This window comes from Phaenicophaeus curvirostris, chromosome 3 (genome assembly GCF_032191515.1).
Source record: "Phaenicophaeus curvirostris isolate KB17595 chromosome 3, BPBGC_Pcur_1.0, whole genome shotgun sequence".
NCBI lineage: Eukaryota > Metazoa > Chordata > Aves > Cuculiformes > Cuculidae > Phaenicophaeus > Phaenicophaeus curvirostris.
In genome coordinates this window covers 24,510,415-24,533,765 of record NC_091394.1, presented here as the reverse complement: position 1 = coordinate 24,533,765, position 23,351 = coordinate 24,510,415, and the positions used below count along the sequence as shown (strand labels likewise).

General features: G+C 36.5%; 1 protein-coding gene across 4 annotated transcripts in view; it reads left to right on the top strand.

The window, feature by feature from the left end:
* Positions 1–23,351, top strand: part of CDH12 (cadherin 12) — a 360,422-nt gene that overhangs the window by 288,995 nt on the left and 48,076 nt on the right. For all 4 annotated transcript variants that reach the window (XM_069853514.1, XM_069853516.1, XM_069853517.1 and 1 more), the window contains exons 4-5: positions 5,076–5,195; positions 10,736–10,903. In XM_069853514.1, the coding sequence (XP_069709615.1) occupies positions 5,076–5,195; positions 10,736–10,903 (288 nt within the window). The remainder of the gene's footprint in view (positions 1–5,075; positions 5,196–10,735; positions 10,904–23,351) is intronic.

Sequence of the window (23,351 nt, the reverse complement as noted above, 5' to 3'; positions counted from 1 at the left end):
TGACTAAAATGTGACTTGGAATGCTTGCCTTAATAAAAGTGTACTTTGTACATCAGCATTTATTCTTCCTTTTGTGTAATAATGTTAAATTCCCTGAAGTATGTAACTAAGAATATGTAAACGTATTTTTAGACAACTAAGAACTGGTCTGTGCAGGGATTCTCAGACACCTAGGCCTACAGCAGAATTTCCAGACACGCTGATGGCTGCTGCCTGCTTCCTTCATCTTGCAACATCACATTTTTTGCATGAGACCTTAGATGTAGATATGGATTCAGCTGTGGTATTTCACATCTGTCTGTGCAACACTGCTACATGTAGACCAGTGCTACAAGGCTCCCCGTGTCCAGCCTCTGGCTGCAAAGCAATATGTAGGTGCCTGGTGTGGGTGCAGATCCCTACATGGTAGGAGTCAATAATAGGTGATATAAACACTGTAAGTATCACCATGAAAACATTCATTCTGGCTCTCACGTTCAGCAAATCTTTGTTTTGTTAAATAATTTCTAGTTTGAATATAGTTGTTGCTGGTGGTTTAGCAGGAGCTAAACCTGATCATAGTAGCTTTGGAAGGAAAGGGAGCTGGTCAAAGCTCTGTCAAAAGGATATTGACTAGGTTTAAGCTGTGGTTGCTTGGTCTTAGGAAACAAATGATGGAATAGGCGATGAGCTCCAAAATCCATTCTCAGCCAGGGTAGCTTTTGCTTTGAATAAACAAAACCAGATGAACATATTTACTGCTGTAACTGTTGTTTGTGTCCTGAGACACTGAATGGATTAAATTACTACCTTCGTTGATCAAAAATCCCCCACTAACATATTCAATACTTCACATGCCAACATCTTAAATACATGTGAATACTTATGTCATAACGAGAAAAGTTAATGTTGCTTGAAGATCTTAACTTAGCATTTCTTACCTAAACCTTCTGGGACTTAAGAGAAGCTGATGAATATACTGAGTTGCCAGTTGTTGAACACTTCCAGGGAAGGGCATCCACAACACTTCCAGTGAGGCTGGACCCACAACTTCTCTGGGAAAGCTCTTTCAGCATCTCACCATCCCCACCCTCACTGTAAATGACTTCTTCCTAATGTCTAATCTAAATCTACTCTTGTTCAATTTTTACCCCTCATCCTATCACTATAACATCTGATAAAAAGTCCTTTTGGAACTTACTACTGGAAGGCTGCTGTAAAGTCTTCCCAGGACCTGACCTCTCCCCTCCCCTCCCCTCCCCTCCCCTCCCCTCCCCTCCCCTCCTCTCCTCTCCTCTCCTCTCCTCTCCTCTCCTCTCCATTCAGACAGTTCTTTATCCAGGTAGTATTTTTATCTAGTAAATACAGATCATCTTTCCTTATTGATTTCTTTTATAACAGCAATAAAGAAATCAGTTGTTATTTTATCTATAATTCTATAAATAAATGGATAAATGACACTGTTCATAGTTAGCTAAAAAGTTTATAAAGTATCTATGACTTTTCTGTAAGATGACTGAAGTATTTTTTGCACAAACTTTACTAGAGCTAAATCTGCCTTCCAAATATGACCTGGCATAGCAAATTAGCATATCATACAATCCTCTTCAAAGTACATTGTGATACTTTTTTTCCTGAGTTGAGCTTCTAAGGATTAAGAGAAAAGATCTGATAGTGACAAACACAAGTGCAGAATTGTAACTGAAATGGATAGAAAATACGAATCACTATTCAAATAAGAGCTTAAGTACTTAAGGGGGACAATGCTTTCTTCTTAAAGAAAATCTGAAAAAAAAATCACATTTGTGATTTATTTTGTCTCACTGCATCTTCAACATATTGGTTATTATTGATTTTAAATCCCAATATCAGTATGGTATTAAGTATTATTTTTTAAAAGAACTGGTATATAGACTTAGGTGTTGTCATCAATTTGCAAGTAAGGAGCAGTGCTTCATAAAGATGATGCATCCTAAAGTCTAGAAGTACTGAAAAAGTGTTGATTAAGTAACATGACATTTTCCTTGCTGCCCAACTTTAGCCACCTTTTAACTGTGTATATATGTTGTCCAAAGCTAGTCAATGTGAACAGTCAGTAGTAAAATATGTAATTCAACCTCTCAAGGTGATGGTGTGTTCCCTGGACAACAGATCTGCTGTTTCTATTAGATAGTCTCAAGTGTTAGAGAGATCGTTATTATGATATTTGGAAGTCCTCTGTTGATAACCTGTGAGAAGGCATATGCAGTTGCTAGCCTTCCAGAAACATTACATTTTTAAATTCTGACCTTTTGTAGGTCTTCTCAGTGCTCAGTACTTCAGAAAATAACCACATGTACAAAGAATTTTAATTTTCTGCTCTTACATTTGTAAATCTTGGTCTGCCTATCCTGCTTTCTTATGGAGAATATTGCTCTCTTCAAGGTACAAAGCAAAGGTCTTGGTAACAGGATCACAAAATTTTCCCAGTTCATACTCAGAAGACAAAGTAAAATGAGCTCCCTGAAGCAGCAAACAGTTCCTAGCCCGAGGGAAGACTTGGGAGTGTTTTACAGCCCTGGTTTTTTTTTGGTTCGTTCATTTTTTTAGGTTGTTTTTTTTTTTTTGCTAAAGTGTAGACTATTGTCTTAAACCAGCCCTGAAGCAGCGCACTTGTCAACTAGAACACTCAGTCATGTTGTCCCAGCTCCAGCCTCCACATCGGGGGATCTTCTGCTTTTCTCCACCACTTCAGATAGGAGCAAAACTCACCAGTATAAGGTTAGAACACAGTGAAAGGCTGAACAATTAAGTGGAGAGGGAAGAAGACAGGAACTGTGTTTAAAATAGTATTTATTTTCAGTGGAAAAAGTAGACTGAATATTTTTGGTTGTAAAGATAATGAGATCCTGTAGCAGTGAAGGAAGACAGTTGTATGTGTATACCAGGAAGGGAAGTTGTACTGTACAGTGAGTGAACATGACATGCTTTGGCAGTGTAATTGCTGCAGAAAGAGGATCTCCATTTTATTTCCACAACAGTAAGGTTCCAAAGTGCGATATACAGTCAACTTCTGTTTTTCAGGGGAAGAGGGGACAAAATTTAAAAGCTGCCATTTCTTTCTCTGTCTTGGTCATTGGAGGAGAAGTAAGTTATCGCTGCAACTTTTTTGAATTTCTGAAGTAGAATACAGGGCTGAAAATGGGAAATTCTATTACAAAGATATACCTTATGGACAGGAACAGATGAAAGCCACCAAATGCTCTGCAGGTATTACGAAGCTACAGCCTGTCATTCCACTAGGAAAATCTATTCCTTCAGCTGGGCTTGTCTAAGCTGTTTAATGTATGGTCAGTTATGATTATGTGCAATGTAAATAAAGGCATGAGTATTTGAGTAGGCATTGCTTCCATATTGTTACACTGAGCTTGGATTTTGGTCTTCTCCAATACATATCATTCCTCAACGCTCACATCCAGAAGACCAAGGCAGTAACCTCAAGCATTTAGTTAATTGAATCCATCTCAATGGTTTACTTTCATTCATTTATTCTTTGCTAATCTTTTCTTTCTTTTAGAAGTTCATATTAATGAAACTTGTTCTCAGCTTAAACACATGATCAGCCCATTGACTATAAAATGTGATTGTTAGTCAATAGTACTTAGATTTCTATGTCTTCTTCAGGAAATAGAAAGAATATCTCTTGGAATACCTTTACATTCTCTATTATTCAATAAAGAGCTGTGATAGGAGCAGTTATGTATGACCAACTATTATGCAGTAAGTATTTGTACAATGGTAGTTCCAAACACATCAGCCCCAGTCCTATAAAGAGATGGGGAAGGACACTGAAAAAAAAAAGTTCCAAACAACTATGCTTCTTATGACTTACTTTCCCATCCAAGCCATAGGACCTTTTAAGTGGAGCATTTTTCAGTGAGGCACTCCCAGAAATAAACTTCAACAAATCCATTACGGTTAATTTTAGATTGTGAATATCCTTCGAAACTTGCCAGCTTTCATTATAGAAAAGTAGCAATCTTGCAGTGTTAGCAGTATTCTGTGGATATTCTTGACAAAATGTCAGATGAGCTCTGAATGCAGAACATTTCTTAAAACAGAAATCATGGGGATAACCTTCCTCCTTGTGCTGTTTCTCATGTAGGTTATCTTAACCATCACTCACTCCAAATCAACATTGTAAATTCTAACATTAATTTGCACAGAAGATCACAAGAAAGTATTGATTGAAAGTTGATGGGAAAACCTAAATATGTGGCCATTTATTTTGCTGAAGGCAGTTTGAACACTAACACAAGGCAGTGGGGAAATGCAGGTAAATTGCTTAGCAACCAGTAGGAGGGACAAGACATTTCTGCAAGACCATTGCCATTTACTTTAAGTTTTCTGTCTTCACGTGCATTTATTTTCCTCCATGGGTCCCCTTTAAGTTAGAACATAAAGGAAACTGCATTATGTCTGGTCTATAATGCTGGATGAAAGTAAAGTGTGATGGGGAGATTCTTCGTCCACAGTACTTCTTTTTCCTACTGAGCTGCACTGAAAATGCAAGAAGACTCAAGTCTGGATTTTAAAGACAAACACTGAATTTTGTTATAAAATGGGAATGTAAATTCCTCGTTTAGGAGTCTGTAGTATAGTTTTTTAAGGTCTTTCAATATTGGTTCGGTGGCATATTCAAGAACTGCTTGACCAAATACTTGTTTTAAAGGCAACTCACGTATTTTACTTCCACAGTTGTCTACCTTTTCACAAAATTGTGGGGTATAGTACATTCTTAAAATCCAGTACTGTGTTTCCCCAGACCTTTATCCTCTATGTGTTGAGTAAAGTTTTTTTGCAAATAATGTGTGCACCACAAACAGTTTACAAATATCTTCTAAAGGTGGGCTGCTTCCCCTTTCCTTCTCACTATGCTTAAACTGTTACTCAGATGGTTGCTAGGATGAAGCTGGAGAATTGACTGTTTTATTCTCACCTTGTCTCCAGTGGAACAAGAATTACAACAGAATTCACAAGCAACAAGACTAACATCTCTGAAATATCCTTGATCACTGCTCTATACTGAAAATGTGATTACCTGTGTTTCTTCGCAGGAGCGTATGTGCTTCAAGTAAAGGCGACAGATGCAGATGATCCCACTTATGGAAACAGTGCTAGAGTGGTTTACAGCATTCTTCAAGGACAACCATATTTCTCCATTGATCCGAAAACAGGTAAATAGTTTATCAGCAACAGTGGAAGATTCAAAGTTTGGATTTTATTCATGTGGGCAATATCAATGAGTAAATATGGAATAGGCTGATATGTCTGAAAGCCGGTAGAGTAACTTTGTATGTGATTCACTTTTGAGTACTGACTATTTTTTTAATTGATTAAAATCTTTTGTAGGAACAAAAAAACCATGCTCTTCCAATCACTCCTGGAATAGCTATAATATGTATACACTGAACAATTACGGTTTTATGCTTTATCATTTCTCTATAGCTAAAGAATTATCTGCTACATGTATTCTATATTTGGTTGTTTGGTTTGGTTTTTTTTCCCTGATGATTCAGTTTTGTATCTTGGGTCTATCTTTTTTTTTCTCAGCATTTTTATTTACTGAACTTACAGTTAGAAATTCATAGCAATTATTGTTTTGCTATATAGAACTAATTCAAGACTGTGGAAGAGCTACTCGTCTCTTGTTCTCTTCTTTTCCTGGAGCATAGTAGGTTTGTATGGGGTTACTGGATATGTGACCAGGAAAGAATAATGCATTTAAAAACAAGGAGGTATTTGGGAGATTGGTAGACACGTCAAATAACTATCTTGTCCTATATTTTCTAAATGTCATTCTCGTTTCTATATTTAGTAATTCAGTTAAGGACCCAATAACCTACATGTTGAATGCCATGCATTGTGTCATCCTGTTTGTGCTATGTCTGTATGCCCCTTTCAGTAAATGGTTTCTCTTCCCAGTGAAGCTGTACTTGAATGTCAGATTTTGTGTTAAAGAGTCTTTATCTCTGACAAATCACTAATTTGGCAGAGAGGGACTTATAAGGCTGTTAGTGCACAATCTCCAATGAACACATTCCACTTTCACATGCTCAATTTAGCAGGAGATCATATTGCAATTTCCAGTGAGCAATTTTGCTTTTCAAATTGAAATGAGACTTCTTCAAATGTCTGGGGCGAGGCAGGGGAGGGACAGTATTTACCTTTATGCTTATTTTTTTTATTTCAGTCTTGTAAAGAATCAGGAGGAATTCAATGGCAAGATAAACCTTTACTGGAGCCACAATTGAAGTTCCAGTACAAGCTTCCCAAGGAAAAAAAAATGGTTATTAATATTTGAAGAACTTTTTTTCCCCATAGCAGTTTGAATTGCTGTATCATGCTCTCATCTGTTACTCAGTAGTGAGTAGAGAGTGGACCATAGGTGGTCACCAGCACCCTACTAGCCCTGGAGCATCATATAAACTAAGTATCTCCACATCTGTCTATTGGTACCCTTTAATGAGTTACTGAAGTGGACCTTGGAGGTAAAAGAATGGACACAGTTGTAAAGGAGATTTATAATAAAGCTTTTCCAGTACAGCTTAAAATCCTATACCAGAAAAAAAGCATATAGAACCATGCTTCTACAATCAACAATAAAGTGGTGTAACCTACCTTATCTTAGCAAAGTTAAATATAAGAGTTACCTGGGGGTCTAACAACGGCTGTAGAGACAAGCAGTATGTGTATAATAATGCACAGGATGCTGCTTAATGGTTTGCTCTAAAATCTAGAAGTCTTGGGCAGTACTACATATCTGGCATTTCCAATTCTTTATTTTAAGGAAAAGCTACAGTAGTTTGTCACTGCAGAGTTTTACTGCCAGACACCTGAGTGTTTAAGATAGAAAAGGGGAAGACAGACATTTGGGTACAAACCAACAAACTCACAACTGTTGACAGATGGATAAGCATTTTTTGGGTTGCCGTTACTGGGTCTTTTTTGCGGTCTTTTGCATTCTGCTAACAATTTTGAGACATTCCCTTGTAGTTATTTAAAGAACTTAAGGATATCCACATGAGGTCAGACAAAAGGTCTATGCTGTCCTGTAACATGTTTCCAAAAGTGTTGGCTTGCTTAGCTCTAGTGAGGAAGTGTTTAGTGATGCACAGCTTGAATACTCTTCTAGTCTTCAACAACTTGTTCTTACAAAGTTCCTGGGTGACTAGTACTGTCTGTGTAACTAAAATTCTGGAAGGATTTCTCCTCCATAACTTGTCCACTTCCCAGAAGAGTTGACTCGCCCAGGAGCTCAGTATCTACACGCTCAGTGACTAGAAATTCCAAGGTAAATTTTTTTAGGGTGAAGAACCTACTCGTCTTGCTTCTTTGAAAAGTGACAATTCTTAACTAATTTCATACCCCACATTTAGATTGCACAAGCAAGTGAACAGTTATTTCCAATTTATTAGTTCCCTATGACCTTATAGACACATATTTTCCCCGAATTACCTCTTTTCTAGATTGTTGTCTTTTTTAAACAGAAGCTATTCCCTAACACTGATCATCCTTCTTCTCAGGATGAGAAGTGCACATAGTATTCAAGAAAGCAGTTCATACCGATAAATAAAATTATTTATTCGTAACACTTTTGCCCTTTATTCCTTTTCAAACAGTTCCAAATAATCTGTTAACTTCTTAGCCTCTGCTACATAAAAGCTGATACATTTGTGGAATTTCTATTATCAGTTCAAGATCTCATTGCAAAGCAGTAATGATGAAACCACTGACCATAGCTTTATATGTGAAATAAGTATTGCATTTGGCAGGCACATGCCTTTATACATACACATTTCTCAAATAATTCCTGGTAGGTAATAAACATTTACTCTGATATGAATCTAGGACACTTAAATAGTTTTTAACCTTTATCAGTCTGAATGTCACAGCTGACCTTCTACTCCTCTTCTTTACTGATCTCCTAATTTTTGCAGTGCTTTGCTGGAGGTAAGCAAACTATATGGAAGTGGGAGAGCTGAGTTTTATTGCACTTGCAGGGAAGTTAAACACATCACACTCCCTACTGGAGAGGAGCTCTTTGACTGACACATTTTATGACCTCAACTGTTGTATATAGAGGTTACTTTTTGATACTATGAAATTGCTCTTCTGATTTTGAGTTTTCGTTAACATAGACTACTTCTCTTAAAACAGATAATCTCCCTTATCTGTCCGCTGTACATTCTGTTCTGTTCTAAAATGCTCTTTTGACAAACTTTTTTCCACTCAATTTTCTGATGTGTTTTTGCGGTCAGTTTCATTTATGGGTGAATGTCTCCAATTTTTTTCTTAGACTCAGTATTCTAGTCCATATTCTGACCTCAGTTACACTCTTGAAATCCAAGTTTGTGTCGTCAGGAGTATTGATGTTAATATTTATTCAGGACATTTTTCATGGAACCTGGATTTTCTCTTCCACGTAAATTTCTCTTCTCCTCTTGAACCATGGCTCAATAACTTTGCAGAGTACGTCTTCTGGCTCAGGTCCCATAGATGCTATTTTCAATTTTCGGCAGCCTCATTGAGACTATACTGTTCTCCACATTTGATATTGATGACTTTTGCAAAGAAAAAAACAAACAACAAAGTTATTCAGTTCTGGGGCTGAACAATCTTTAATGTAAAATATTAAGATAGAAGGATTTAAACACACTCAGAACGCTATTAGATGCACATTCTACATTATAAAAAGCCTTTGATATGAAGTTTGAATATTCTTTGTGAAGCTGAAACTGGAATGTCAAAATTTTAGTTCTTTCTTTCCCATGGATTTTTACCTCCTTTTTATTTTTTGATTTTGCTGTCTATATACTTTAAATCACCTTTTACCTGTCCGTGTGAACTGATGATTTTGGTAGAAATAGTATTTTCAGGGAGGGTTTTTTATGCTTTTGAAATAGAACAGGTAGAAAAGGGAAAATTATTTATAAACTTCTAGACATGAAGATTCTTCTTCTTTTTTTTTTTTTTTTTTCCTCTGGAGAAAATGGGGTTTTTTTATAGAAAAGTATATAGAATGCCTTTATACTTTTAGACAAGAATAAACAGGATGTGATAGGGAAATTCATTACTAAAGTGATAGGCATTCCTCATTTTCTTAATGAAACATTTGGAATTGAAATGAAACATTGAATGAAACATCTGGAACATTACTAAGAAAGCTGGTCAGTTGTACTTAAAAAAGGTATAAACAATGAGATTAACTGTATCTGCTGCTCACAACCTACTGTATCTGCCATTTTCATTTTTTTCCATGTAGTGGTAGTTTATTTTACTAGTCTAACCAGGGAAGACTTTAATTCTCATAGCACTTTTCTCCTTAGAATGAGCATACCAAATATGTTATAAAATACTATGGAACATATAGTGTCTGCAATGTGGAACATATAGTGTCTGCAATGCAGAACATATGGAATAAGAGGTTCAAGAGGAAACCTAGTAATGTTCAACCTATTTACAAAAAATTATTTTATGAATATCACATTAATATGAAAAAAGTTAGTTTTGCAGTTCCATATTTATGACTAGAACAAGCGAAACATTAAACTTCACTGATTGTTTTCAAGAGCTCAAAAAGATAGTGCTCCGGTATCTAAATATTCTTAAGTACTTACTAGTCATAGTCCAGATCTACATGGTACAGTATACGCCATGATGAGGTTAATAATGTTATCATGATCAGTGTTAGAAGGGGAGAGAAATGAAATTGTTGCATAATTCAGTCAATGGGTATCTTTAATAGGTTTCCCAAATAGCAGGTTTTGGTCAAAGTAATTTCTAGACTCTGAAGAAGTACTATAAGCTAATTGTTCCTAATCTTACTTGTTAACACAGCAGCAGTTGGTTGCTCTAAAGATAAGTATGACCTGTAAAGTTTTTTTCTTATAATTCCAGACTCATATTAACATCAGGGGAAAAAGACCGCTTTTCAAACAAAACGGTTTCATACTAGAAAATAATATTTTCTAAACCAATAATATCTTAGAAAAGAATGTCCCCAAATTATTTAATTTTTAACTTGTGCACTCTGTCTGCACCAAACTGCACTTAGTAATTTTCTAAAAACTATTGATAAATATACAGCATTTTGCAATGTAATATGGACCTGTAAATTTTTTTCAAAGAAATGCATTTTTTCATATATATTTAGTTTCAAGAGAAAGGCTTGAGTGCCCCAAACCTCATAGTTTTTAAAACCTCATCAGCTAATTCTGTGAGTTCTCTCCCTGTAAGTCTCTCTTTTATCATATACATTCTTAAAGTATCAGAAGAGAGATACCTATTTAGATGTCAGCTATCCAAAATCACTGAAGATTAAGACTGGTTGGAAACAATTGAAGATGCAGGCTCTGAAATGCATTGCCATCTCCTCTTACATTGTCCTATTCTGTACAGTGCAGCTTTCTTTCAACCCAATGGGGCAAACCTATGCTCACACCATTCAAATCCGTCCCCCGTCACAAAAGTGCAATATTCAGCCATTCATGTCCTAAATGAAAAGATGCAGCAGCCATTTGGAATGGTTGAATAGCTGACAAGCACACTTTTGAAAAGCCTGAGTGATTTGCATGTTTCTGTGTGAACTCCTGTCTTATCAACCGTGTAGGTAGAATTCCATTTCTGGTCCAAGAGATCTGGTACTAAAATGTAATAGTAGACAGTCACAGACCTATATTTACTTGTTCTTTCTCTTTTCCATTTCTTCTCATAGGTGTAATAAGAACAGCATTGCCAAATATGGACAGAGAAGTGAAAGAACAATATCAAGTTCTAATTCAAGCCAAGGATATGGGAGGACAGCTGGGAGGACTAGCTGGTACTACTACTGTAAACATTACTCTCACGGATGTCAATGACAACCCACCCAGATTCCCTAAGAGTACGTAGTATTCCAATTGTGCTAATTTTTGAATAAGCATGACTGAAATGATTAATATGAAAAACCCTTCAGATAAGGAATTGAAATCCAGGAAGAAAAACGGTAAATAAAAAAATTTAAAAGAAAAGGATATACTGAATATACTCCTGTTTTTTAAAATAATATAAAGATCAGTTTGAAAGTATGAGTTTTAAATGTTTAAAAGTATATTAGAACTAGATGATCTTCAAGGTCCCTTCCAACCCAAACTATTCTATGATTCTACAGGACCAGCCTGAACCTGGTCATTTCATGTGTTCATTGAGTGTTCATTTCATTTCAACTTTAAAAATTATTTGGGAAATACCGTTTTGTCAAAGGAAAATGGATGATCCCCTTAAAATAACAAAAGGTCACAACCTGAGACATTCAGCTACTAAAGACAGAACTGGCACATGTTAAGCATTGTTGTTATGATAATCAGGAACAGATTTTTTACATGCCTTGGCCCAGAAGATTATATCTATCCTTGAAAACACAGCCTGAAAATAGTGATCATGCACTGACAATTTGTAGCTTTTCGTATCAATTAGTTTAAATGAGACTTTTAAGAAGTGTGCTAATTTAAAAAAAATCATAGTCTGTGTATGATTAGCAAGATTGTCACTTACTGCTCTCCTTGAAGTTACTGATATTTGGTTATTCCATACCTCTGAAATGCAGAAACTAATCAAGCATAAAGCTTGATAACTATGTCAAAACAATTAGCTGCTAAAAGCTTTTAGTAAGGCAAATTCACATTAAACCATTTCTATGAATTTGCAGTAAGATCATGGCAGCTTTTTGCTTTATATCTCTCTTCCTGCATATGAATTGTAATCCCACTTTGTATAGTGTAAATTATTCTTAGGTATCAAACCACATCCGAAACTTCACAGGTTTCCCTCATATAAAAATTCTTCTTCTTTTTCTCTGTATGAAAATACTTCACATTTCTGCAGGTGCGTAAGAGTAACCATATGAAGACAAAGGTCCCTCTGGCCTTGCCTTCTGTCTCTTACACTGACATCTAGAGGATATACATAAAAACAAGCCAAACAATAGTCCAGAACATTTCCTCAGTTTCTATTGATTTTTACCCCAGGTGGTGTCTTTCTATTTAACAACCCTGAAAGGATTTTTCATACAGCAAGTTGCCCCATTGTTTTGAACCTTATGTAAAATCTCAGAGTTCACAACATTGCTATGTATCTACCTGCGTTTTGACCTCTTTAAAGAACTCTGAAAGTGTTAGAAAGCATGACCTTTATTTAGAAAAGATATGTTGAGGGTTTTTTTTCAGTATAGGATATTCTGTGAGAGTCCATTAGTACTGCTCCTACTGTTTTGCCCTGGTGCATGTCAGTCATATCCATCCTTAGCTCCTTTGAACTCCCTGGAAATCTTTAGGGAAAAAAAAAATCATATGTTATATTAGCACCTGCAAGCCTTCATGTTCCACAGTGGTTTGAAGCAAAATGTTACCCATTGTGATAGTTCACTGATTTCATCCTTCAGGCTCTTGGGCATGCAACAGCTAATCCCAATGATTTGTAACTGCTGTGTCTGCTTGTTCCACAACAGCTTGTATAGCTAATTTAACCTTCTCATGAGTGCCCCATAAAGGGCTCCAGGACAAAAAAATTCCCCTGCTATTCTGTGCTGAACACAAATTAAAAAATGTGTGAAGTTTTACATTTGTGATTTTGTCTTCTCGGAGCACTTCTGTATCTCAGTTTTGGGTTGGCTTTACAGAGTTCCTCTAAGGCTTTTTCCTTCAGCTGTCTTTAAAAAACAATTATTACTAGCTTGTTTACCAGAGATTTATTTAAACTCTTTTTTTTGTCTTCTTATGGTTTTATAGATAAAGCAGGTTTTATGGTTCTTTCTATTGCCCCCCTGAGCCACAACTTTTTTGGAAAAATGTGTTTTGCTTTTATTAGCTATGTTGTTTAGCTTGACAGACTTGCTTATTTAATGAGTGATGTGCATTTGCTTTGAGTCTCAAAAGATGTCCCTAGATAGCATCCACACCACCCACAGTGATTTAACTATCTCAGCTATCCCATTCAGATTTTTACAGCAGTATTCCTCAGTTTTATTTATTTCCACTTTATATATATACACATATATATATAACTGAGTACAACCATCATGTAATTTTGAATCTTGCTGCTCCTGCACAGATATTGTATTTAAACATAAAGTTATGGTTGCAGTAAAATTTAGAGGATCTAAAGAACTTTTCCTAACTAGCTAGTGTTAATACTGTTCTTCAAGTCTTATTTGTTTTAAAACTTCCTTTAAAAACCATGATTATTCTTCCACCGATAAAGTCTACTTTGCCTTTCTTGTGCATTTTGCTCCTTGATACTGCATTACCTGACTGATTTTCTTCTTTTCCAGAGACTTTGATTGTGCCTATTACGCTGATATTCTTATTTAGTGTTAGGCATTAAAGCTAGTACTAGTTCTCTTTTTATCCCTTGGATTTATATTGTGACTTTCTTTCTCCTCTTTACTGGACTCTAGTTTGATTCTGTGTAATCTACCATTTCTGCATTTCTCAGTGGACTACCATCACCTTTTTTAGCATTCTTCAGTGAGGAATGCAGAAATCTGAAAACTGCATCCTTTATCTGAACTGTGTATTTTTGCATTTGTTTGAACTGTATGTTTTCCAGTATTTCAGATTTTCCTGAACTTTTCAGCTAGAATCACAATGGTCATAGAAAAGTTTTTAAACTTTCTGAATTTCTGTTTCCTCTGGCTGAATTAATTTTGCATCTTCTTTATGGACAGTCATTATTTAGCAAGTGCTGCCTACTTTACAACAATGTGAATCTTTCCTCCTTACACATTTTTCTCAGTCAGGCATTTAAAGCTTCTCCTTTCCATCTTTCTTTCCTTGATTGTACATAGTGAGACAATTTGAGAGTATGCTACAATGAATATCCTTAACTTCAGCTTTCACTTGCTGAACCTAAGTTTCATCCCTAAAAACTCTTTCCGGTCTTCCCTTAATTTGTCAGAGCTCACATGGACTGCAGTCACTTGCACCTCCTTTTGTTTCCTGACATCCTGTCAAAACACTTGTGAGATGCTCCAATCTGGTCAACAAGCAATCATCCCAGAGCATCACTTTGAACCAACATTCTCACTGTCCTTGTCCTCAATGCTTGTTAAACCATCCACTGCTGCAGCCTGTTGCTTCCTTTTTTGCTGTAACCCTTGCTTCTGAAGAGTACCACAGATGCAATATAACTGCCTGGAAACTGAAAAACTCAGTGCATTGGTAAGTTCTTTGGGCCCAGTGCTCTTTCCCAGTTGTATATTTCACTTTCTTTGCTGTTAGGGACCTTAGGAATTTTCTGTTTATTGTATGCCTTCCTCTAATACAGTGCTGTAAAGCTATGCAAGTCCTACATAATGTCAGACAATTTTCATGATACAGAGAAATCAGGGAATATGTCATCCTCTGAAGAAAATAGCCTTGAGGTCTCATTTAATGCATGCACTCTTGGTATGACGTCTTTGCCTAACTGTTGCTATGAAGGAGGAAAAATAAGTCACAAGACACCAAGCTTGTCCTGTGCTTTGCATGCTAATAAGGTTGCAAGCCTTTTCTTGCTGTTATATAAAATGTCACAGAACTGAATTATAGCAATGACTCTCAACAAAATGGAAGAGAATAATATTGGAGGTTCACGTTGATATTAGAAATAATAAACACTTAGCATGTCTTATAAGCTAAAATGTCAGTATGGGAACTCCAGTGTATAGGAACAAGCTCGGTCAAGGCAAACAGTTACCTAAAACATTCTTTTGGGGGGGATGTGTTACAGGCAAGATATTTATATTCTCATAAACTAAGGAATTCTGCTTGATCAAAATAGTACAAGCAAAAATCGTAATCAATGAGGATTTACTTAGCCAATCCCATTTGGTTAAGCGGTATGTGAGATGATGTATAGTGTGCCTGAAATTTATAGAGAAACGAGGCTAATTACAGCTAAATAAGGTAATTGATAGAAAAAAAGCTGAGTATGAATTTTATTTCTAATAGAGTAAAGGTATTTTTCAGTTTTGCTTCTTGAAAGCTTTGCAGTGATTCAGAGTAACTACCTGCCAGGAAATGGTGTTAGTCATTTGCTTCACTACCGTAGCTGAAAGGATACTTGTGCAGAATTTTAGTTTATGTTTTAATAAGCTTTCAAAATCAAGTCCAGGTGGGTGTCAAGTTCGGGCCTGGCAAGACTTAAAGACTCCTCACTGTTGCTAGGAGTTGAGACCTCCAGTATCACATTCCTCAGCATCAGTCAACAAGCCAGGAAGTCCAAGTGTGAGTTGAAAAAGGGGACTGAAGGTCTTTCAACACTAAATGTTTTTAAATCGTGTAATCAGGACCATGGTTCCCTAAAGGACTTATACTGAAGATGCTATGCTACAGACTATCTTATCAAATAAGAAGATATTAATTATCACAGAATAAAGTTTAAATTTATTTCCTGAGCTCAATCAAGTTAAAAAGAATCACAGCAGAAGTGGGAGAACATATATTATTAATACTTGGAAGGAGTTACATTGATAAATAATACATTACAAGATTGCCAAAGAGATGCATTGCGGCACACCTTCATCTCATCCAGGGTCCTTTAAGGAAACAGGCAGGTTTGGATGGGTTATCAGCATCCAGTGATGAAAAAAAAAACACTGACTATCCTGCTGAACATGGAATTTTTTATTTAGAACTTGTGCTTTTGAACATATTCAGTGGGGAACTCCCACCTTGCATTTCTTACAGTAATGAGGAGTGTAACAAAGGGGAAACCTCTAAACGTTACATATTTCTATATTTCTGTCAAGAGTTGTTTGACCTGCAGGTATCCCTTGGCCCACATATCAGAAAACTGAGATACTTCACAAAATTGATGTTTTCTTTGTAAGTAGAAGGAAAAATGAATCTGAATGATTTCATTAGTAGAAATTTATTTCCAAAAGTGCTTTTTATGTCTGCCTGACACTTCATTAGTACGCTGACTTTCTGCATTATTGTGCATGTTTCATTGCCAAAGATAGAACTTTTTCATAAATATTAAAATAAATGTTTCATAACAAAGTTTGATTCTTGTCAAACTCAGAAAAAATAAGGCAAAGACTGGAAGGGATATATCTTTTTCTGCCATAGCAACAATGTTCAAACAATTAAATGAAAATTTGGTATAACACAATGTTGCCACAGAAGGGTAGATAAAAATGGCATACATCCTGTAGGCATGCATCCTGGTCCAGAAGGCAGCTGATGGCCTTTCTCTCTCAGCTACTCATGTACAAGATAGCTGGTTAAGTAAAAAGAGAGCTCAGCACATTCTTCCTAGAAACTAATGGGCTAAACCTTAATGCAACAAGCATTGGACCAGTCTGAGCTAGCTGAAAGGACAGCTGTGGCTTGTTTCCAACTCTTAAAATAGGTTTCAAGAAACGATGGATGGGATATATTTACTCCAACATTTAAATGACAAAACCTGTATAATTAGTTGGTATAAATTATACTTTATGGAATCAAACCAATTAAGTGAAGTGGTTGATTCAAATTTGGTGAGGTTATTGTGCTTCAGTTTTCCTGTCTCTTTCTTTTGTTCACTGATGACAAAGTGCCTGTAAAAGCAATTTAGAGAAATAAACCCTCATATGCTGAGCAATACAACCACATGCAAATTATTTTAGTCAAAGTAATAGGATATATTTTTATTTTAATACGACTTTTAGAGGTTGAGGCTCTAATATAGAAGAGATGAAATTTAATTTTAAAATCTATACTGCTTTTATTCTGATAGTAGTAAATAAAAGACCATTCTCAAGTGTCTCATGATGTCAGCAATAACTTGGGTTTATTTTTAAAGAGGGTATTTTTAAAGTCCTGGTCCCTGAATTTACTTTTTTATTCAAAAGAATTATTTGGTGAAAGCTATCATTTATTTTATCATTTACAGCTTACAAGAGAAGTCAATATTGTAGGGGAATGATTGAAAACTGTTTTTGATGGAAGAAAAATGAATTAAGGTTTGGACTCAATATTTTAATGTTGTTTACTTGTCAATATCTTGGCTTTTAAAAAAGCACAATGGTCAGAAACAATTATTTCAGGGCTGGTTTGCAACCACATATAAAGTATTAAAATGGCTGTAGAGCAACACCTAAACTTCACAAGGATTGGGCTTTTTTGCTCTAACTGATTTTTCCAGAAGCAACCCAGTGAATGCCATCAAGTTGGTTTTCATAAAATAACATGGAAAATTTCCAGAAATGCTAACATGCTTGGAAACAGAAAAATAACTGTTCATCTTTCTGATAATTACACCTTAAAAAAGATCGAAGGATCGTTCCTAGGACCTTGAGCATCATCTGCCTGTCCATACTGTAGAATTTTGCAGCTAATTGGATTTGGGTTTCAAGTGTGGTTAGTACAATGCTTTCCTCAGAATGTACTATATCCTCCATTGGAGACAACAGAGGAAACAATCTTAAACAGGAAAGTCATCAAAATAGATAATTCAGAAACCAGGAAAAAAAAAAAATTTCATTGATGCAATTTCAGGAGTTTCATTGCAAGTAAAAGATCCTTATAAAAGAGAGCTAGCTGTTTTTTGTCTTAGCTATACAACCCTTGCATGCCACATGAAGCTATTTGCTTATCTGTTTAGGGAAGCACACATACTACTTTGTATAGGTTTTACTATATAAAAGCAAGTCACTCTTGTTGACTCAGTAAACTAAATAAATATGGCTGATTCCATTTATGTGGCTTTGAACCAGTCTTCCTCAGATTTTACTGCAAAATTGAGTTCAGATGCAGAATGCAAGTAAAAGTTCTTCTGGTACACAAATTATTCTATTAACCAGCCTTAAAAATTAAAATAATGAAAGCAGAGGTTTTAATTTAAGAAAAAAAACCAAACCCAAATATAACTAAAGAGGAGCATTTATTCCTTCCCTACTTGGGGCAATTTCCTAGAAAATTTACTTGAGATTAAGGTTCAGAGCTCTGATCTGCCTAAATAAGTATTTTTACAAGTCTGCCCGACTTCCCATGAAGTTATTCCACCCACAGCAATTTAGTTAGGGGAGTATGGGTTTCTCTTGGCATTTTTGTAAAAGTCGTTGTGCCTTGTATACAGCACTTGTATCTTCATTGGGTTTCAGAGTGAAAATGGATCTGTCTTTCTTTCATTGAAGAATTTGCCTGGCAGACAAGGTGCCTTGATTCAGTTCCAGCAACAAATTACTTCTTTTATGCCAAATAGGAGATACTTACACAGGACAGGTAGGCAGAGTCACTGCAGACAAGCCTGCAGGCAGTGATTAGGTGGGTGAACAAGCCAGAGCGTGCTTTGAATTAGAAAGGGAGGGAAGGCTGAATTCTGGTAGAGTCCATCTTTGTTAAATTTCTAACCACTATGCCATAGGACACACAAAAAAAGCACTAGCTTGGTTTTGTAAATAAAGCTTAGATCTTTTAGTGTCACAAAATCTCAAGCAAGTCTGATTTCTATTTACCTGCGAGTTTTGTGTAAACAAAAACTCTGGTTTTGAGTTAAATATATATTTTAAACAACCATTTTCAGGTGAGATGGAAGACATGAATGCAAAGAGTCCAGAAATGAGCCCATGCAATTGTAAGCCCATCATGAAACCAGCAACCATACAGAGGCCATTATAATTTTAGATATAATTAGTCACTTAATACAGTTTTAACACCAGCAAAACAATAGTCAAATCAGTGTGTGAATAAATACTAGCAGTCTAGTATCTGCACAATGCTGTTATAGGAATCAGAGGACTTAGGAAGAGTTAGGTTACCTCCTCTTTAATGGTTCCTTCCAAGTCTTACACCTCTGTACTACCCGCATCTCTGTCTTCTCCTTTGGCCTTCTCTTTCCTCATCATCCTGTCTTATGCTTTCATTCAACATGCATTCTTGTCTCCTTTTTCCAAAAAGAGACATGAATTTATCCTTAATCTCATTTTCATCTTCTAACTACAGTGTGTCAATCTCCTTATCCCTCAATACACTTTTTTCTCCCCAATAATAACACTGCTAAAATAATTTACAGTTTTTTGGTTCCCTTCCAGTTATGAGTCTCTCCACATTTTCCTGTATTGAGATCATGAGTCTTAACCACCCCAGAAAAGCTTTTTATAGCTCCATCTTCCTGGGTTTGGTCACTGCACTGTCACACAGCTCAGTGACCCTTGCCTGCTGCTTCTATTTGACCCACCTGAGTTAGCTACACGTTTGACAACCAGTCGTAAGAAAGCCTCTGTACTTCATTTTTTTTCCTATAACTATACTTGATCAGTGTGATTATAGACATTCTTAAATAGACTAAAAGTAGGTATACAGTGACTTGTTTTGTATTTTTTGAAGACTTAAGGGAAGACGGGAGATTGCCAGGGAAAATTCCTAGACATTAAAATCATCTATTAGCCTTAACACAGTCACTGGACATACTTTTGACTGACACTGGATAAAGCTTTCTCGGAGAAATTCAAGGTGTTATGAGATATTTGTAAAGAGCAGGAGGTATTCGCAGCAGTCACTTTCCATGAAGCTGACCTATTTGGGTGTGGATGAAAGAATTCAATAACATAGAAATAGGCCATTCTATACTGTCTAGCTTCTATGCCATGAAGTACAGCTAGTACATGAAATTTCTTTTTAAAGCTGTAGCTTTTTTGAGCCTATGCTTTGCAATCCAGGCCATGCATCCCACCTTGGGTTATAGAACCTGACAGTTAAGTGACCTTTTACTATTTGTGAGTGTGCAACATAAGGAAGTTAACATAAAATTCAAGATCCATACAGTTTTCTGTTTACACTTGTGCCTACTTTTTCTTACTTTTTTCTTCTTCTTTTCCATATCAGAACTCTTGAAGCACTTTCAGTAAAAGCTGATTTCCCTCCAAGACTGAATGTAGTTTTAGTAAAAGCTCCCTAGGAACTGTTTTTTCTTTGTCTGGTAGCAGTCTCTCTTGCATGATCTTGATCATAAAGCATCTTGAAGGTGAAACATTTGTTTCAGATTGAATAATGATGTAAAATCGAACTAAAGCATGATATTGTGGAAAAAAACCTGAGAAATAAACTGGAGGGTGAAACATTCAGTGTCCATAGATTCTCAAAGCACTAAATACTTAGTAAATGTTATGTTTGCTGCATTATATAGGTTATTAACTTTCTCAAGAATGCATAACTAGCGAAGACTATTCAGAGGACTGGTTGGAGTATTGATGAATGAAACAAAAACCTCTTTAAAAGTCTAAACTGAGAGAGACTGAACCATCAGCTGCACAGCAGACCATAAAAACACATATAGCTGTTTCTTGGTACTATCCTATAATCAATGAAAAAGATAAGCAATTTGTCACTAGGTAAAACAGAATGCTCGGATTGCACCGTATGCAATAGTCCAAGAAATACAAATGAGCACAATAATGGTTAGGAATTGTATACTATCTATTGGTCATAAGTCTGTTGTTAATCTGCACTTATCCAGTTAATTTTCCCCCTGCCATCAGGTTTAAGTGGTAATTGAGCATTAACAGAAAGATTTATGGGTCAATTATTTTTAAATACATCATTGTCATCATAGTAGATTATTATTATTATTAATAACACTATTTTACATCTCCTAACTTCTGTATAGAAGGTGTAAACAAATACGGTTCATAGAAATTCAACAACCTTTGGCAGAAATCATGATATTCGTTCCACTCCAATGTGTTTTAGGTGGTGACTGGTGAAGAAATTATTAATTTAAAACAGAGTACTTAGACTGGATGCATAAAATTATCCATGGTAACCTTGGGATGGCTGAAAAGCACCATGCATCTCCACCTACACTCTGATACTGATATTTTAAGGAAACTACATACAGTAACCCAAAACTTAAAGCAAAGAACATAAAACTATTATGCACTTATACTTGATGATTCCACATTTTTCTTTTTAAAAAAAATAATTCTACTCCAGACTGTGCCAATGTAGTGAAGAAAAATATTATGTATTTTAGGGAAAACGATTTGCATAAAAGGTACACAATGAGCAAGTGTAAATTAAATCTTCATGGGCAGTCTTCTGATTAATACAAATATTGAGCATGTTTTGTTTAGGTGATTTTAGGCATGCAGCTTAGGTGTGACTTAGAGGACTAAAGGTAGGAAACTAATTTCTTTACTTGATGGAGAGAAAAAATTCTTCCAATTCAGATGATTTAGAGCACTTGGCTTAGATCCTAAAGTAAGTGGTTTGACCATGTTCTTAAGAGTAAATGAACTGTAGTAAAATTGTGTTATTATATTTTGTGCCAAAGTAATAATGAAAATACAAAAAAGCTCCTGCAAGATATTTAAGAAGGAGAGGTGTTAAACAGAGCATTACAAACTCTGTGTTCCATCCTTTGCAATATACTTTTTATCATGTTAACGTTTCACATATATAATGCAATTTATATTTTATAGGGAGAATAAATGTATTGATTTATTTCATGAAGATGGTGTGATCACTGAAATATTACCAACAGACCTACATAATAAATGTCAATTACATGGTGCCTGAGATTCTGAAGAAGGAAAGATATTTTCTCCTGAAAACTATCCCTTTTTTTTAAAAGCATGCTACACCATGATAATTCTTTATAAACACTTTATAACTTACATGAAAACATTTGATTCAAGCTTTTTGATTATACTCCCCAAAATCATTTTTCTCGTTGTGTTTTGGACATTTTTTACTGACTTTGGGGTTTTTTTGGTATTTGTAGAGAGCAATAAGGTCTCCCCTCAGTCTCCTCTTCTCCAGGCTAAACAACCACAAATCCCTCAGCCGCTTCTCATAAGACTTGTTCTCCAGCCTCTTCACCAGCACCATTGCTCTTCTCTGGACTCGCTCCAGAGCCTCAACATCCTTCTTGTGGTGAGGGACCCAGAACTGAACACAGGATTCAAGGTGCGGTCTCACCAGTTCTGAGTACAGAAGGAGAATAACGTCCCTGGACCTGCTGGTCACACCGTTTCTGACACAAGCCAAGATGCCATTGGCCTTCTTGGCCACCTGGGCACACTGCTGGCTCATGTGCAGTTGGCTGTCAACCAACACTCCCAGGTCCTTCTCCTCCAGGCAGCTTTCTAGACAGACTTCTCCTAGTTTGTAGCACTACATAGGGTTGTTGCGCCCCAAGTGCAGGACCCGGCATTTGACCTTGTTAAACCTCATGCCATTGGTCTCAGCCCAGCGGTCCAGCCTGTTCAGATCCCTTTGCAGAGCCTCCCGACCCTCCAGCAGATCAACACTTCCACCCAGCTTAGTGTCATCTGCAAACTTGCTAAGGGTGCACTCAATGCCTTCATCCATGTTATTGATAAAGACATTGAACAGGGCTGGACCCAGCACTGAGCCCTGGGGAACCCCACTTGTCACTGGCCTCCAGCTGGATTTCACACCATTTCCCACCACTCTCTGGGCCCGGCCATCCAACCAGTTTTCCACCCAAGAGAGTGTGCACCTGTCCAGGCCAGAGGCTGACAGTTTCTCAAGCAGAATGCTGTGAGAGACTGTGTCCTGTGTCAAAGGCTTTACTGAAGTCCAGGAAGATACATCCACAGCCTTTCCCTCATCCAGTAGTTAAGTCACTTTGTCACAGAAGGCAATCAGGTTAGTTTGGCAAGACCTGTCTTTCATGAACTGGTGTTGACTGGGCCTGATCACCTGGTTCTCCTGCATGTGCTTCATGATAGCACTCAAGATCACCTGTTCCATGACTTTCCCTGGCACTGAGATCAGACTGACAGGCCTGTAGTTTCCTGGGTCCTCCCTCCGACCCTTCTTGTAGATGTTTAACAGCATAATCTTATAGATTTTCTTAAGATTTTCTTTGCTATTCCCAGCACTCTTTGGACACAGAAGCTGTGCATATAAATATCATCAGAAAGGAAAATTAATTGGCATTTCCCATTTCCTGAATCCTTGTTCCAGCAAGGGGGATATTTTGTTTTGTGGAATTACAGTCTGATGTGCAATGAGGAGGTTTATTTTTAGAAAGCTTTCTGACAACAGTTTATCAGTGGAAAAAGCAGCAAATGGTTAAACTATTTTTTTTCAGTATACAAAAACTATACCAGGTACAATGACCATTTTTATTCTTTTAGGCAGGAAAGAAAGAGGACAGCCTCAAAATTTCAGTCACTAGCTCACCTGAGAGACTGATAAGAGTCCTCGCTCAGCAGCCACCAGATCTGAGGCAGCTTCGTCATGTTGATTACTCTAAACTTGGGTAGGATCAAACTCAAAATGGGTTTTGCTTCAGCTCATTTTACCTTGAAGACCTGGGGAACCTTGGACATCAAGGATCTCTGCAGTCTGAGGAGATAC